The 15,148-nt window shown below is 44.7% G+C and overlaps 1 protein-coding gene across 1 annotated transcript; it reads left to right on the forward strand.

Annotated features, from left to right (window-relative positions):
• The first annotated feature begins 9,692 nt into the window (after positions 1–9,692).
• Positions 9,693–14,213, forward strand: LOC102709662 (B-cell receptor-associated protein 31-like). Its single transcript, XM_006657557.2, has 3 exons — positions 9,693–9,839; positions 9,987–10,415; positions 13,500–14,213. The coding sequence occupies exons 2-3, from the start codon at positions 10,130–10,132 to the stop codon at positions 13,856–13,858; spliced, it is 645 nt and encodes a 214-aa protein (XP_006657620.1). The 5' UTR covers positions 9,693–9,839; positions 9,987–10,129; the 3' UTR covers positions 13,859–14,213.
• Positions 14,214–15,148: the final 935 nt, after the last annotated feature.

Raw genomic sequence — 15,148 nt, forward strand, 5'->3', positions numbered from 1 at the left:
CTCCCACCAGGAACACAGCCAAAACAGTAGTGGTGTGTATCAGGACTCCCCCGTACACAAAAGCGACGAGTGCAGAAGGAGCGCACACAGGAACTCAAAAAAAACAAGAAGAAAAAGAATTTGATGATTGGTACAATCAAATTAAGCCAATAGTGCCCACCAAGAAAACATGGAAGCAGAACCACATAGAGAAAGAAGCTGACGATGATCTTGAAGATAAACCGGATACTCCTAGTGATATGGATGTGAACATGGTATTCAAGTTACCGGTGGATTTCTGAGCACCTAAGTCGGATGCTGCAAACTCACTCTTGGTCCAAAGAGTGCAATATTTCAAATGCCTTAAAAATCAGGCGAGCATCTTAAGCCTTTGTTTATCAAAGGGCATCTTGATGGTAAACCAGTTGCTCGTATGCTAGTTGATGGAGGAGCAGGGGTCAATATTTTACCACTTTCGGTCTTTTCTAAATTAGACCAAAAGATAGCGAGTTGATGCAAACTAATATGGGCCTTAGTGCTTTTTCTGGGGAATTAGCTGAGGCTAAGGGTGTTATGTCCATGGAGCTCACTATAGGAAGTAAACCCGTGCCTACCGCGTTCTTTGTCATTGATGTTAAGGGTAGGTATAATATTTTATTAGGTCGAGACTGGATTCATGCAAATTGTTGTATGCCGTCTACTTTACATCAGTGTTTGATACGGTGGGTGACCGATGACGTGGAAGTGCTTGAGGCTGATAATTCAGCTTGCATCGCTTTGACAGGCACACCAATGTATTGGCAACACATGACATGCGGTGCTTGACGAGCAGTGTGGGATACTTATACTAGGGGTATCCGTAGACTATATAAATACATACAGCCGTAGGGGTGCCGAATCGGAAGGAAATTATATCTGTATTGCCGAGTAGGGGTGCCGAACAGTTACTAAACCGTAGTTTGATAACTGTCGGATTGCATGCCGCACATACCGGATTCGAGTTATAACCGAATTAGGATATATCTTACTCTTATCAGATTAGGACTCTACCATATCTGTAAGCCATATCCCCTACTATATAAGGGGGTACGGGGCACCTCATACGGGAGACGGTCATACACATCCAATACAATCGCCAAGCAGGATTAGGGTATTATCTTGCCTACCCGAGAGACTGAACCTGGGTAATTGTCTTTTTCTTCATCCTAACCATCGAGTTTCGAGCCCAATAGCCACCCTATAAGTTTATTGCCGACATCAATCATCGACAGTTGGCGTGTCAGGTAGGGGTTGTGCTATTCATTTTTCTCTAAGGCTCTTTTCAGCAAAGCTCGATTGGCGTCAACTCCGACATCATGAAGAGGAAGTTTCCACTGGGTTCAACCTTCAAGTTCAGTGACATTTGGCTCCAAACTGGCCAGTTCGATGCGCTCTCCTACACTGACATAAGCTCCTCCGAATCTGGCGAAGAGGTTTGTCGGTTCGAGCCTAACACGAAGGCACTAGTCCAATCTGGGTCGCACGATACTGAAATGCCATCTCCAAAGTCAGCCGACCAGCAGGCTAATCATGGTATCATCCCAATGGAAATGGATATGAACCCCGAGTTGGCGCTGACCGCCCCGGTCAATGCCTCTGACACTCGCAGTAGCACAGGAAGTTTCGTGCCACCAAGGGAGATCTTCGCTACTGTTAAGCCGACCTCAAAAACCTCCAAGAGCCGACGACAGGAGGAAGAAGCGGCCCGACTGGCTAAGGAGCGCCGACTCCAGGATGAGCGCGAACACCTAGAATGAGAAGAGAAGGATCGACGTGCGACACAATCGCATGTCGAGCTGCAAAACCAATCTCGGAAGATGCAGCGAAACCTACTTCAAACTCAAGTAGAGGGGCACAATTTCTTTAAACGCCCCAGCAGAACGTCCGAGTGGCTGCAGATCTACTCAGCGATGTGATCCAGCAGCTTTCCCAACAAGACCTATCGGTGGTCGACACCATCAAGAGGATCAAGGTCATAGTAACCACTGCTACGATCCAGCATTCTATTCAACGCACTTCGGGAAAACCGGCGGCTCGTTTGGAGGCTCAGTCATCTAGATCGCCTAGATATAGGCTGAACGTTTCCAGGCAACCGACTTGTTCGTGGCAACCTACTAAAAATAGGTCGCGCAGCGGATCTCCCTACTCAACACAAAGGAGAGACATCACTGATAGACAACGCCGCCTCGACGACTAAATCCGCTGATTGGACCTTAAGGCAAAGGAGAGGGCCTCCACCAAGAGGACTCCTCCGATCTTCGCTGCATGATCGAACAACAATGCAAAGCCTGTCAGGATAGCCGCCATCAGGATCGGGATCACTACAGCCATAGTCAGGCGTCTAGGCATCAATCACTTGAGAGCTCTGACACTGACAAGACTGACGGCTTCCTGGCCTTCACCAAAAATCTAAGCCAGCTGACTTGGCCGACTGGTTTCAAGCCGACTAGCATAAAAAAAATATGATGGCTCCACTGACCCGAAACCTTGGATGACGGTGTACACCATGGCTATTTGGGCCACAGGAGGCGACACCAAAGCAATGGCCAATTACCTACCAGTCGCTCTGAATGACTCGGATGAACACTGGTTGTCGGGGCTCCCCAAGCAATCCATCGATTTATCAGTAGAGCTCCGCGATCGTTTCATCGCCAACTTCTGGGGCACGTATGAGAGGCCAAGGACGAAGTACAACCCATACCAAGTCCAACAAAGAAAGAGTGAGTCTCTGCGGGCCTACATCAAACGGTTCTCAGAGGTGCGCAACTCCATCCCGGACATTAAGGATAACGTGGTCATTGCCGCCTTCCGCAAAGGCGTGAAAGATGAGCCATTCATCACTAAGTTCACGAGGAAGGAGCCGACCACTGTCAAATACCTCTTTGACATGGCCAATTCCTACGCGGCAGTTGCTGGCGCTATGTCAGCTTCGTGGGAAGACAAGCAGGAGGAGAAGTCGCAACCCTCTAGCAAATGGAAGGAGAAGGAGAGCCAGAAGGACTCGGACAAGCGAAAACATAAGCCAGAAGAGCAGGTCGCTGTGGCCGACCGACAACCGATTCAACGTCCCAAGCTGAGTGACTATGATAAAGTCATAAATAGCAAGTGCCCCTATAACCCGAAGTCTTCCCACATAGCCAAAGACTACTTCGTCATTTGTCACTACTCAGAATAGCTCGCCAAGGGCCAAATGAGAGTGGTCGGGTCAAGCAAAACCAATCCCGCTGAAAAGAAGGATGACGACTTCCAAGACCCACAAGACGAGCTCAACCATATCTTTGGTGGCCCACTCGCATATGAGTCAAAACGGAAGCAGAAGCTGACTTCGAGGGAGATAAACACTACAACGGTGGACATTCCCTAATACTTGCGTTGGTCGGAGGTCCTGATCACGTTCGACTGCTCGGATCATCCTGACCGAGTGGCTCACTTAGGGATTTACCCACTAGTATTAGCCCCAGTCATCAAGAACGTCAAGCTGAAGTGGGTGCTCATAGACAGTGGCATCGCTCTCAACATCCACTTCACCAAGACACTAGATGACATGAAGATCCCGAGGTCTGAGCTATGCCCGAGTAATGCACCCTTCCACGGGGTCATCCCTGGGCTATCGGCAACACTACTCGGGCAAATTACCCTTCTAGTAACCTTCGGAACGAAGGATAATTATCGAATGGAGAACATCAGCTTTGCTGTCGCAGACTTCGAAACAGCGTACCACACCATCATTGCTAGGCCCGCATTGGCGAAGTTCATGGGGATCCTGAACTATACCTACCTTATGGTCAAGATGCCCAGACCCCAGGGAGTTATCACTCTACGTAGCAACATCAAGCAGGCCTTCAGCTGCGAAGCCAAAACCTATGATATCGCCCAACATGCCGAGGAGAAGGCCAGCCAAGAGCAGATACACGAAGACTCAACTCGGAAGCCGGAGGATGAAGACTTGCCGTTCAAAAAGACGGCCAAGATCTCCTCCAACGAGAAGAAGCAAATCCCTCTTGACCCAGCCGACCACTCCAAGTTTACATTCATAGAAACAAAATTAGATCCTAAATAGGAACTCATGCTCATCACTTTCCTACAAGATAATAAAGATATTTTTGCTTGGAAACCATCTGACATGCTAGGGGTTCCTAGGGAAGTGATTGAGCACTCCTTGAATGTTAAACGACACTAAGCCGATCAAACAATGACTTCGATGCTTCGCATAGGATAGGAAAGACGCGATCAAGGAGGAGCTGACAAAGCTGCTCATGGCCGGCTTCATCAAAGAAGTCAAGTACCCCGACTAGTTGGCAAATCCGATCTTGTTCAGAAAGAAAAAACAACAAGTGGCGAATGTGTGTGAATTACACGGACCTCAAAAAGGCATGTCCTAAAGATCCGTTTGGTCTTCCGTGCATCGACCAAGTTGTAGACTCGACGGCTGGCTGCGAACTCCTCAACTTCCTCAATTGCTACTCGGACTATCACCAGATCGGCCTAAGGAAGTCGGATCAAATGAAAACCGCCTTCATTACACTATTTGACGCGTACTGTTATATCACTATGCCGTTCGTCTAAAAAACATAGGAGCAACCTATCAACGAATGATTCGAGGCTGCCTCCACGATCAGATCGGGCGCAATGTGAAAGCGTACGTCGACGATGTGGTCATCAAGTCAAGGAAGAAGGGCGATCTCTTAGACGATCTACAGGAAACCTTCAATAACCTTCGACGATACATGATGAAGTTAAATCCTGAAAAGTGTGTGTTCGTCGTTCCCTCCGAAATGCTTCTCGGTTTTGTCGTCTCCCAACGAAGCATCGAGGCAAAACCCAGAGAAGGTCCCGGCCATACTCAACATGAAGCCACCGAGCGAGATCTGGCACATCCAAAAGCTGGTCGGGTGCATGGCCATCCTCAGCCAATTCGTTTCACGACTCGGCATATGTGGAATGCCCTTCTCCAAACTGTTGAAGAAGACCGACCAATTCACTTGGACCCCTGAAGCCCAACAAGCCTTCGACGACTTCAAAAAATACTTGACCTCTCCACCCGTACTAGCTTCGCCAAACCCATGTGAGCTACTCCTTTACGTCTCAGCCACCGAACAAGTCGTCATTATGGTTCTAGTGGTTGAACGTGAAGAGGAAGAGCACATTCAAACGATACAATGTCCGGTCTACTTTGTCAACGAAGTACTCGAGGAATCCAAGTTGAAATATCCCCAAGTCTAGAAGCTACTTTACGGCGTCCTGATCATGATAAGGAAGCTAGTTGTTGACGTCAAAAGTTGACCGCTGACGTGTCACACACGAAGGTCTAGGAGTCATTTCTCAGAATGCTCTAGTGCAGAACCTGAATTCTTAGAAGGTGTGCGGGCGTGCCAGTCAGTTTTATCCTGCAACTGACAAGATAAACAGTGAAACAAGTCGATCGGCTACCGAGCCGATAGGTAACTAAAAATCCAGCCGATCGGATGTTGATGTAGCGACACTTAGTCGATAACCTGAACAATCGGCTATTGAGAGCTAGGATCAGCTAAGGATTCGATAAAGATATACTTGGATAATTAAATGAGCAATGAATCATGTGTTACGATTGACCAAAACCAATTAGCATGCAATCCTCATAAGCCGATGCAACATAAATAGCTACAGATCTAAATAAATCAAGTCGATTGGTGCACAAATAATTCAGTAAGGCAATCAACTACTCTATTGATGTAAATATGACAAGCATGCAGACCGGCAAAGATCATGACTATAAACGACCGACAAACGACCAGGATCTATAAAATATCTAGCCTACATTGCTAAGAATAATCATAGAAGATCGGACCCAATCGAGACAGTTCAAGATTACGCCTAGCAATGTCAGGATAGGTACTAAACATATCTAGGTTGCTATCAAGCTAATGAACCGATGACTGATAACTTATCGGCTGGTACTCCGATAAAACAATGAGCAAAAGACATTGATCTGATATAAACCATCTGACAAACACAAACTACTAGATTGGACCGAACCGAGACAGTATTAGATTGAATATGTCAAATAGCGAATATCAAACCAACGTAGATCACCCAAAGTAGTTGACCAGATCAACTCAAGATACCGAAGTAACTCAAGCTAAAACTGATACGGTAACTAGCAATCACACAACCAGATTAGAAGATCGAACTGAACCAAGACAACTCTAATCTAGTCGATATGATTACCTTGGATGGCGGAACATAGGACTTACCCCTCTTGCTGAAGATCGATACGATGCAGCCCCGCGTCAGGTGCCAAGTTCCACCGGTCCTAAAACCTCGGTAAAGAGGGTGGCGATGTGCCGAAAGTAGTTGATCTAATTGATAGGTAGATCATTTACAATGACTCCGGGCATATATATTTATACGCTCGGGTAGATGCCAGTCCGTGTCGGACACGACACACGACTCCTAATAGATAAAAAGAAATAACAAACTCTATTTGGACTCTACTTCTAATTCCTATTGAATACGACACGATTTCTAATAGATAAAAAGAAAACAAACAAGTCATGATCGGACTCTAACTCTCTTAGAGATAAAACAAAAATCCTAACTAACTCTAATTAATAGATAAATTTATGCCACCATGCTTTGGTCTTCACGATTCCTGTTGAATTCGAACTCTTTCGGATAAAATTTCTATCGGTGATTGCACCTTTCCTTATCCGAATCCAATAAGGAAATTTACCAAATTTTGGTGTTAACACTAGTCCACTACTTCCAAGCTCATCTGGTCTCAGTTATCACGTCGTACCCACTTGGCGACATCCTAAACTACAAGGAGGTACAGGGCCGCATTGCAAAGTGGGCACTGGAGATGATGTCATACGACATCACCTTCAAGCCCCGCGCCACAATCAAGTCACAAGCACTGGCTGACTTACAACGGAGACCGCGCTGGAGGAACTACCCCACTCAACAATGTACTTCGATGGATCCCTCCATATGTCAGGGGCTGGGGCTGGAGTAGTGCTCATATCGCCTCGCAGCGAAAAATTCAAATACGTGCTTCCAATCCACTTCCCGGCATCACACAGCATCGCCGAGTACGAAGCACTCCTCCAAGGGCTCCGGTTGGCAATATCCCATGGGATTAGACGGCAGCTTGTTCGTGGAGATTCCCAGCTCGTAGTCAAGCAGGTCATGAACGAGTGGACCTGCATTGACGAAAACATGCAAGCCTATCGATAGGAGGTGCGCAAGCTAGAAAACAAATTCAATGGACTCGAGCTAGTTCTTGTCTTACGACACAACAACGAAGCCACAGACGAATTAGCCAACCTCGGGTCCAAACGCCTACAGGTACCGACTAACATATTCGTGGAGCATCTTATGGAGCCGACAGTCAAGAAAAAGGCCAAGCCCGAGCCAAATCTGAGTGATAAAACCGATGAAGGGGAAGATAGTAGGCCAACCGAGGAACTCGGCCCCAGCGACCGCATGGTCGCTATCTTCACGGAAGACTAGAGAACACCGTTCATAAAATTCCTAATAGAGGAAGAACTCCTGGCCGAAAGAGTGGAAGCCGAGCGCGTCAAACGATGAAGCTACTGCTACCTCATGTCGGACGGTGATCTCCTACATCAGAGCATGACTCGAATCTTCATGCGTTGCGTACTCGTGGACGAAGGCAAGAAAATCCTACAATCGGTCCACTCAGGCCTCTGCGGCAACCACGCCTTCGCCAAGACGCTAGTCGGGAAAGTGTACAGGCAGGGTTTTTCTGGCCAACCACCATCTCGGATGCACCAGAGCTAGTCAGAAAATGCGAAGGGTGCCAATTCTTCACAAGGCAGACACATGTGCTGGCTCAAGAGATGCAAACGATCCCAATCTCATGGTCGTTCGCTGTTTGGGGACTTGACATTGTCGGGCCCTTCAAGCGAGCCCCATGGAGTTTCACCCACCTATTCACTACCATCGACTAATTCACCAAGTAGATAGAAGCTAGGCCAGTCGCCACAATTGACTCGGCGCATGCGAGAGACTTCATACAGAATATTATCTACCGTTTTGGCATCACGAACCGTATCATCACGGACAATGGTAGACAGTTTATCTCTAGTGTTTTTTATGATTTCTAGGAGGAACGAGGAATCAAGATATATTATGCATCAGTAGCACACCCAAGAGTAGCGGACAAGTCGAGAGGGCTAACGGAATGATTATTCAGGGAATCAAAGCCAGAGTCTTTGATCAACTGTAGCCTTATGCCGAACGATGCGTGCAAGAACTGCCTCTAGCACTCTAGGCACTCCGTACATCCGTCAGTTGGGCAACAGGTCAGTTTGCCTTTCTTCTTGATCTACGGAGCAAAAGCGGTTCTACCCACCGAAATCAAGCACGACTCTACTACAATAAGTCTATGGTGGACCAGGCAAGAGCAGACAACCTAAACAGGCTGGAAGAATCCCAAGATATTGCAACTATCTAGTCAGCACGGTACCTGCAAGGATTACACCGATACCACAACTAAAACGTTCGTGGATGGGCGTTCCTGGTCGGTGATCAGGTCCTACGCAAAGTGCAGACCATAAAAGACAGACACAAGCTCTTTGCCATCTGGGAAGGGCCATACATCATAGCCGAGGTCACTCGGCCCGGCTCATCCCGACTAAAGATGGAACATCGAATAGCTACGTCCCTTTTACACATAGTCGATTTTTCGTATTTTTTTCTTTTCAACCATCGACTGTCCTCGCCGAGCGGCATTACCCACGAGAGACCAGTCGAGGGCTACAATGTACTTTACCTTCAGATTCTTTATCAATGAAGTCTACCGCTTACGAGCTACTCATCTGTTAATTGGATCAATGTCTGGAGGCGGTTGTACGACCTCATAGCTACACCCTACTTACTCTACTTACCCCCGGCCACCGTCCCTCCTCCTGGCACTTCCTCGCCACCACTGCCCTGGCCCGGCGCCACCCTCGGCCACCGCCTGCCTCCGCTAGCGCCACCCTTTCCCGTCGGCTACGCCACCACCTCTCTCCTGCCGGTGCCCCCTTCCGGCCGGCTGCGCCCCATCTCCCCCTGCCAGGCGCTCCCTGTGAGAAAGAGAAAAGACAGAGATAGAGAGGAAGAAGAAAGAGAAGAGAAAGAGAGCAAATGCAGCTATGGGAGAGAAAAAGAAAAGAGAGAAGGAGAAGAGAGAGAAAAAGAGAAGAAAGAGAGAAAAGAGAGTGAACCCCACTAGTAGAACCCACCCATGTGTTCCATTTTACTACCCATTTTACTTGTTCACTTTTATTGATATATGTTTTTAAATTTTATAATGCCTTCTTTTTTTATTTGTATTCAGTTTTTTAGAAAAAATAACCAAAGATCAACTACTCTCACTTAATGATATTTTTAAAATCTAAAATATCGGTGCAACGGACGGGTAATTTGCTAGTATTATAAAGCCTCTATGGTACTCCAATTGTATTTTTATAATTTACCACCTTAATTTCGTAATATTAAAAATTAATCAAATCTAGATGGATATCTACATAAAGTCAAATTGATATGGATATTTTCTATATAAGAAAGATGATCACATATTTCATAATTTTTTTCTTTTTATTTTAAAAATAACATATTATGTTTTTATCCTTCGCAGACATTCGGTTAGAAAAAAAAAAAAGCAAGAACTTTGTGCTCTCATTGTAAACTACTGAGCCAAGCGAAAGCTTTGCTTCATCCCCCACCCTCTCACCTTCTCTTCGCCGCCCTCCACCTCTCCCCTCTCCTCCCCACAGATTCGCTCGATTGGTGTTCTTCGCGTGCTGAGCCCCGCCTAATCATCTCGTCAAAAGGTTGGTTGGTTGGGCACTCCATGCGCTTTAATTTCTTCCCCCGTTTGTTCCAGTTTTTTTAGTCGAAAAAGATATCCCTCTTTTCCTGAATCTTTCTGCCCACAATCTTTCTGATTCTGATTGCTGCTTCAATTCTTCCTCCACCAGGACGGCATAGCCTCTGCACATCTTCTTGCCGCAAGAATCGCGGCGAGCGACCAATTTGGTGGGAGATCCTTGGAAGGAAGGAGTCTCCACTTCTCCAAGATTTCAAGCGCCGGTGGGGCGGGGTGGGCGGAGAGGAAGGGGGAATGATTCAGCTGCTGTTCCTGGTGCTGTTCGCGGAGGGCGCGGCGGCGCTGCTGCTGATGGTGAAGATCGGGCCGCTGCGGGAGCTGGCGATGCGGGGCGTCGAGCAGGCCAAGGACGGCAAGGGCCCCGCCGCGGTGAAGACGCTCGCATGCACGCTGCTCGTCATCTTCATGTCCAGCGTCACCAGCATCCTCAGGATCCAGAACCGCGGCGCCAAGCTCGGCACCGTCAGCCCCATGGACCAGGTGCTCTGGCGGACGCACCTCCTCGAGGCCTCCCTCATCGGTATGCCACATCTCGCCATTCTTGTGCCCTCCACTTGTGCTGTAGGTGGTGGCAATTGGGGGGGTGGTTTAGGCCTGGGGTTTAGGGGCTGGTTAATTTCTTGATAATTAAGACAGCAGTTCATCATCTGGCAGAATGTTTGTTGGGTATCTCTGCTTCGCTGCTTGTTACTAGTCTGAATTCGTTTAGAATAGATATGTGTTTTTTAATTGCATCTAGATCTGCCTGGTCAACGTGTTAAGAATAGGTACAGTGGTGGTTTCAGGTTATTATTATATGATTGATTGCTTACTAAGTTACTAGTGGTAGCAACTTGCTTTGCTTGGTCACCAGATGAACACATAAGTACTCTTCTTGCGTCTAAATGGGATTGGCTATGTTATGAGCAAGTAGTAGCTCCTGTTTTGTAGTGTGCTTAGCTGAGAAACTGGGTGCTGCTTTGAGTTTTAGCAATCAGTCTCCAAGAGGGAGGACTTGTTTTGCTCATCTTTGATGCTATTGTGTGGTGTGTGTTGCATCTTCAAGATTAAAACCGTCGTTTCGAAAGAACCGATTCAAGCCATCTGCTATCAAATGCCATGACTTATTTATCTGTTTTTTAAATCAGAAAAATATTGTCTAAATACATGCCATCTTAATGAAGCATCACAGCACTAGGTTTCAATAGCTCCAGTTAACAAGACTCCAACATGCCCTGCACTTGTAACCTTCAATCAGAAAGATCTATTACTAAGGAACTGAAACATAGGTCTCAACATGCTCAAGGTCAGAACTTCTGGTCACAATTTGAACTCACCTGCTCTATACTTTGGCAGTTTCTAGTGAAAAAGAAGCTTTTGGGTCTATTCCTAATTTCTTATATGCATATTCATTCAGGAACACAACGTTTCAGATGCAGGAAATGTATGCTTTAGCAAACTAACATTTCATGAAATAAATATGTATGTTGCTTGTCTTACTTTCTACTTTAGGAAGTCTTAGAACTGATGCAATTTTTACTGTTCATCCGATGACCAAACTCACAAATATTGAGTTGCACTTACATACATGCAGTACTCTCTGGGAAACTCCACTCTCCTGGCATCAACTAAGAACTTTGGTGTTGTAACAAACTAGCATGCTAGTTATTCAAATTGGTATATCACTATGTCTATTTTGATGAGATAACTAGTATGCGTCCATACCATAGGACTGATGACTTAGGATGTGTTTGGTTCCCTGATCCTGATTGGTTGGTTGGGTGGAATAGGTTGGATCGAGGAGAGGAATATTCCTCCTTAATCCAGATCCAACTCATCCCACCAAAACGGTGAGACGGATCCGTCCTAGGACGACCACGACGCACAGAGGGGTGCCCATTTTATTTATTAAATTTATTTAAAATATATTACTTGTATAAATATACATTCAATTACTTTAGGTTATTCATATATTAATCCTAGTATTTAATATTTTATTTTGGATATGAGTGGTAACATTTATCCCATCTCATCCCTTCAACCAAACAAAAAACAGGTCCAACCCATCCCATTTTATCTCTTCCACCAAACAAAAAATAGAGTTCAATCCATCTATCCAACCAAATAGAAAAATGAAACCAACCCATCCTAAAATATAGGAATGGAGCCAACCCAACCCACCTCGTCTATAAACCAAACGTATCCTTAAGGTATCAAAAAAATTGAACTTGGTCAAAGTGGGCCGCTTAGTATGGTTTTAATGTTCTTTTGGCATAATACTTGTGACTATTCTAGTAAACAATGACTTTTAGTCATCTTGTTGATTATGCAATACCTAGATTTGCTTATGCATTGTTCCTCGCAGTTAAGATTTTCATCTAAGAAATTTAGGGAACAGGCTACTGAAGTTAGCTTCTAGAGCAATAAACTAAAAATGCTCGCGCTAAAATAAACAAGGACAGTAGTTAATATTTCTAATTGATATAGGGTCTACAGACATACTGGTTAAATTATGAGCAGCTTTGATGCTCTTCTAAGATGCACAAATACCAAAGCAGTACTGTTATGTGAAACTGTATTGTTGGCTGGCTGTCTAATGACATGGCTGCGAATGTATAATACATTTCCATTATCTAAAAAAATGTAAATTTATATTATGCTTTGAATTGTATAATGCTATTCAAGATTTTGTGCAATTTGGTTCTAACCATACCATTTATAGTCACTCAAGACACTCTTTCAACACGAGGTTCAAATTATAGAACCAGATCAAGATATTATGTCTAGATAGAGTTTGTCAAGGAAATCCTTTTTATCTAGTCTATTTCAGATCCTGTTCTGCGGTGGGTACCTGGTGTCTGACAATAATCCTTGCCAACAAGATCTGAATTTATTTTCTTCGTTCAACTAGACAGATAGTGACTGAGTGTGGGCAGCTTGGTAACCAGCTAAATTCATATTTGAGGATTGAAACCACCTGAGGCTAGAAATCCTGCATCAGCCATTCATATCAAGTTATTAACCTTTAAACTTATATGCTTTCAATTGTATCTGTTGATGGTAGTAGTGCTTTTTCCCTTGGAAATCACAAGCAGTAATGTGGATTGGGGAAAAATGCCTGATATGGTTAAATAGATATTTAGATATAATGACATTCACCGTGAAGAGGCGCTGCATTCTGTAAATTATATACTCTGAGAACCATTATAACTGATAGAACTACAAATACTTGTAGTCTGTGAATAATATTCTCTGGTGTCACCCTTTAAAGAAGTACTGATAATAGGATACATAATGCAGTAGTACACAAGCAAATTTGGTTCTTTTGTTCAGTAACATGGTTTCTGAGCATACATATTTTGTCTGATAAACATGTTTCTTATCTACAGACCAGTTTTTTACCCTCTTTTTTTCCCACAAAATTTATTCTATACTCAAAAGGTAAGAAAAACCAGGAGGCTAGGAGTATCTCTAGTGTATAGACTTTGCATTTGACTAGAATAATCAGGAAACTGTTAGCTATCTGGGTACACTGGATATTTTAACCGTGCTGCACATATTTTTTCTTCATTTGATTCGCTATTAGTGACTTGGGATGAGATTGATGGTTTACTTCTTGTTCCAGGGTACATACTATTCCTCGCATTTGTCATTGACCGGTTGCACCACTACCACCGGAAGCTGACCATACTCAAGAAAACCGCAAACACCTCCAGGGAAGAGGTTGAGAAACTACAAAATGAGCTCCAAGGCAAGGAAGATAACTCCAAGGAAATTAAGAAGCTTCGTGGGGAATTAGCCACCCTTAGTGAAAAGATGAAGAAGCTAAAGTTTGAGTCAGAAGAGCATGAAAGGCGGAGATTGGAGGCCGAAGCGCATGTCAATGCCCTACAGAAGCAATCTGAGGAGCTTCTGCTAGAATATGACCGGTTGTTGGAAGATAACCAAATATTGCAGACACAGGTTCTTTCTCTCAGAAGCTGAGGCCTACAATGTACAACTGGTGTAACGTCCAAACTCTTACAAAGGGGCATTGGACTGCCATGATTTTGTTCTAGCTCAGATGTCTGTAACCTATAATGTGGCATGTGTTCGTTGCTCCAAGTTCTTTTTGCAACAGATTAGCCAGATCCGGTTTTGCGTGATATAGAGGGAAGCAAATTTGGTATCCTGAATTAGGAAATCAGGACACCAAAACTCTACAATTCAGGGTGTCGGTATAGAGGTGATTAATGATGAGAAGCTAGAGTCTCGATCTTACAAAAGGTATGTATAGGTTTATTACGAAGACTTGACGTTAATGATTCAAAGGTCCTGCCCAGAACAATTAAGCCCATCATTATTATGAAACAAAAAATCTCTCACCCAGCAACGCGAGCTCTGAAACCACATGTGAGGGTGTCCCGATCTTTCGATGAGAATAATAAGTCGATAGGATGGAATGATATTGTGCAATCTGACTACAACTATCTTGGGATATTGTGTCTTAGCAATTGGTACACTAGCTCGTCATCGAACTTGACAGATGCCTGATCAGCCTAACCACGAGGGTATTTGTCCTAGTAAGCAATCGAGAACGAGCAAGAATAAAATGAACAAGCAACTGAATTTGCGAATTAAAAATGATATATTGAATCAACATAAATTGAACAAGTGGGGTTTAGTAACAAGCGGTCCGATGATCTAACCGATCATAGGATTTACTCGGCAACGTAACGAAAAAATTAAAAAAATAGGCCTCCAATCATAGTGTTTCGCAGATTTGCCCCTAGGCGTACATTTCATAAGCATAGATGGACCCACATGTTATAACCTCCGAGTGTCAAATTTATAAACACCACGTGTTTGGAGACCCATTTTTGTAAATCTCCCGCAAAGTAACGACACTATACTTTTGATCTAAACAAAAACATAATTATTTTTGGTGTTGGCCAAAGCAATAAGAAGAGGGGGAGGATGACCACAAGGGGTCTGGGGTCGTTCTCTAACTTTAGGACGCGTCCCTAATGAACCCAACTTGATATACGGTCTATTTGGCATAAAGAAGGTGACACAACACTATGTATAGAAAAAGACACAGTAGTAACCAAAACTGATATGGATATAGGGCTGGATCTATTTGAAAGTAGACTTGTCAAGCTTTCTATGAAGTACTTGCGCACCCAAATCGAAGTTCTCATGAAGTCATTGCGGTCGTCAGAAGTTGGCACTGTGCTCTAGTCTGAATCCATCCCACGTGAATCCTCCCCCGTTAGATCTTCTCCATAAACAAGA

This window comes from Oryza brachyantha, chromosome 7, assembly GCF_000231095.2.
Source record: "Oryza brachyantha chromosome 7, ObraRS2, whole genome shotgun sequence".
NCBI classification, from domain to species: Eukaryota; Viridiplantae; Streptophyta; class Magnoliopsida; order Poales; family Poaceae; genus Oryza; species Oryza brachyantha.

Bases quoted from the DNA above. Each gene is read 5' to 3' on its own strand.
- LOC102709662 (XM_006657557.2), top strand. From the start codon at position 10,130: ATGATTCAGCTGCTGTTCCTGGTGCTGTTCGCGGAGGGCGCGGCGGCG. The intron at 10,416-13,499 runs GTATGCCACATC...TTCTTGTTCCAG, and splicing joins CCTCGAGGCCTCCCTCATCG to GGTACATACTATTCCTCGCA.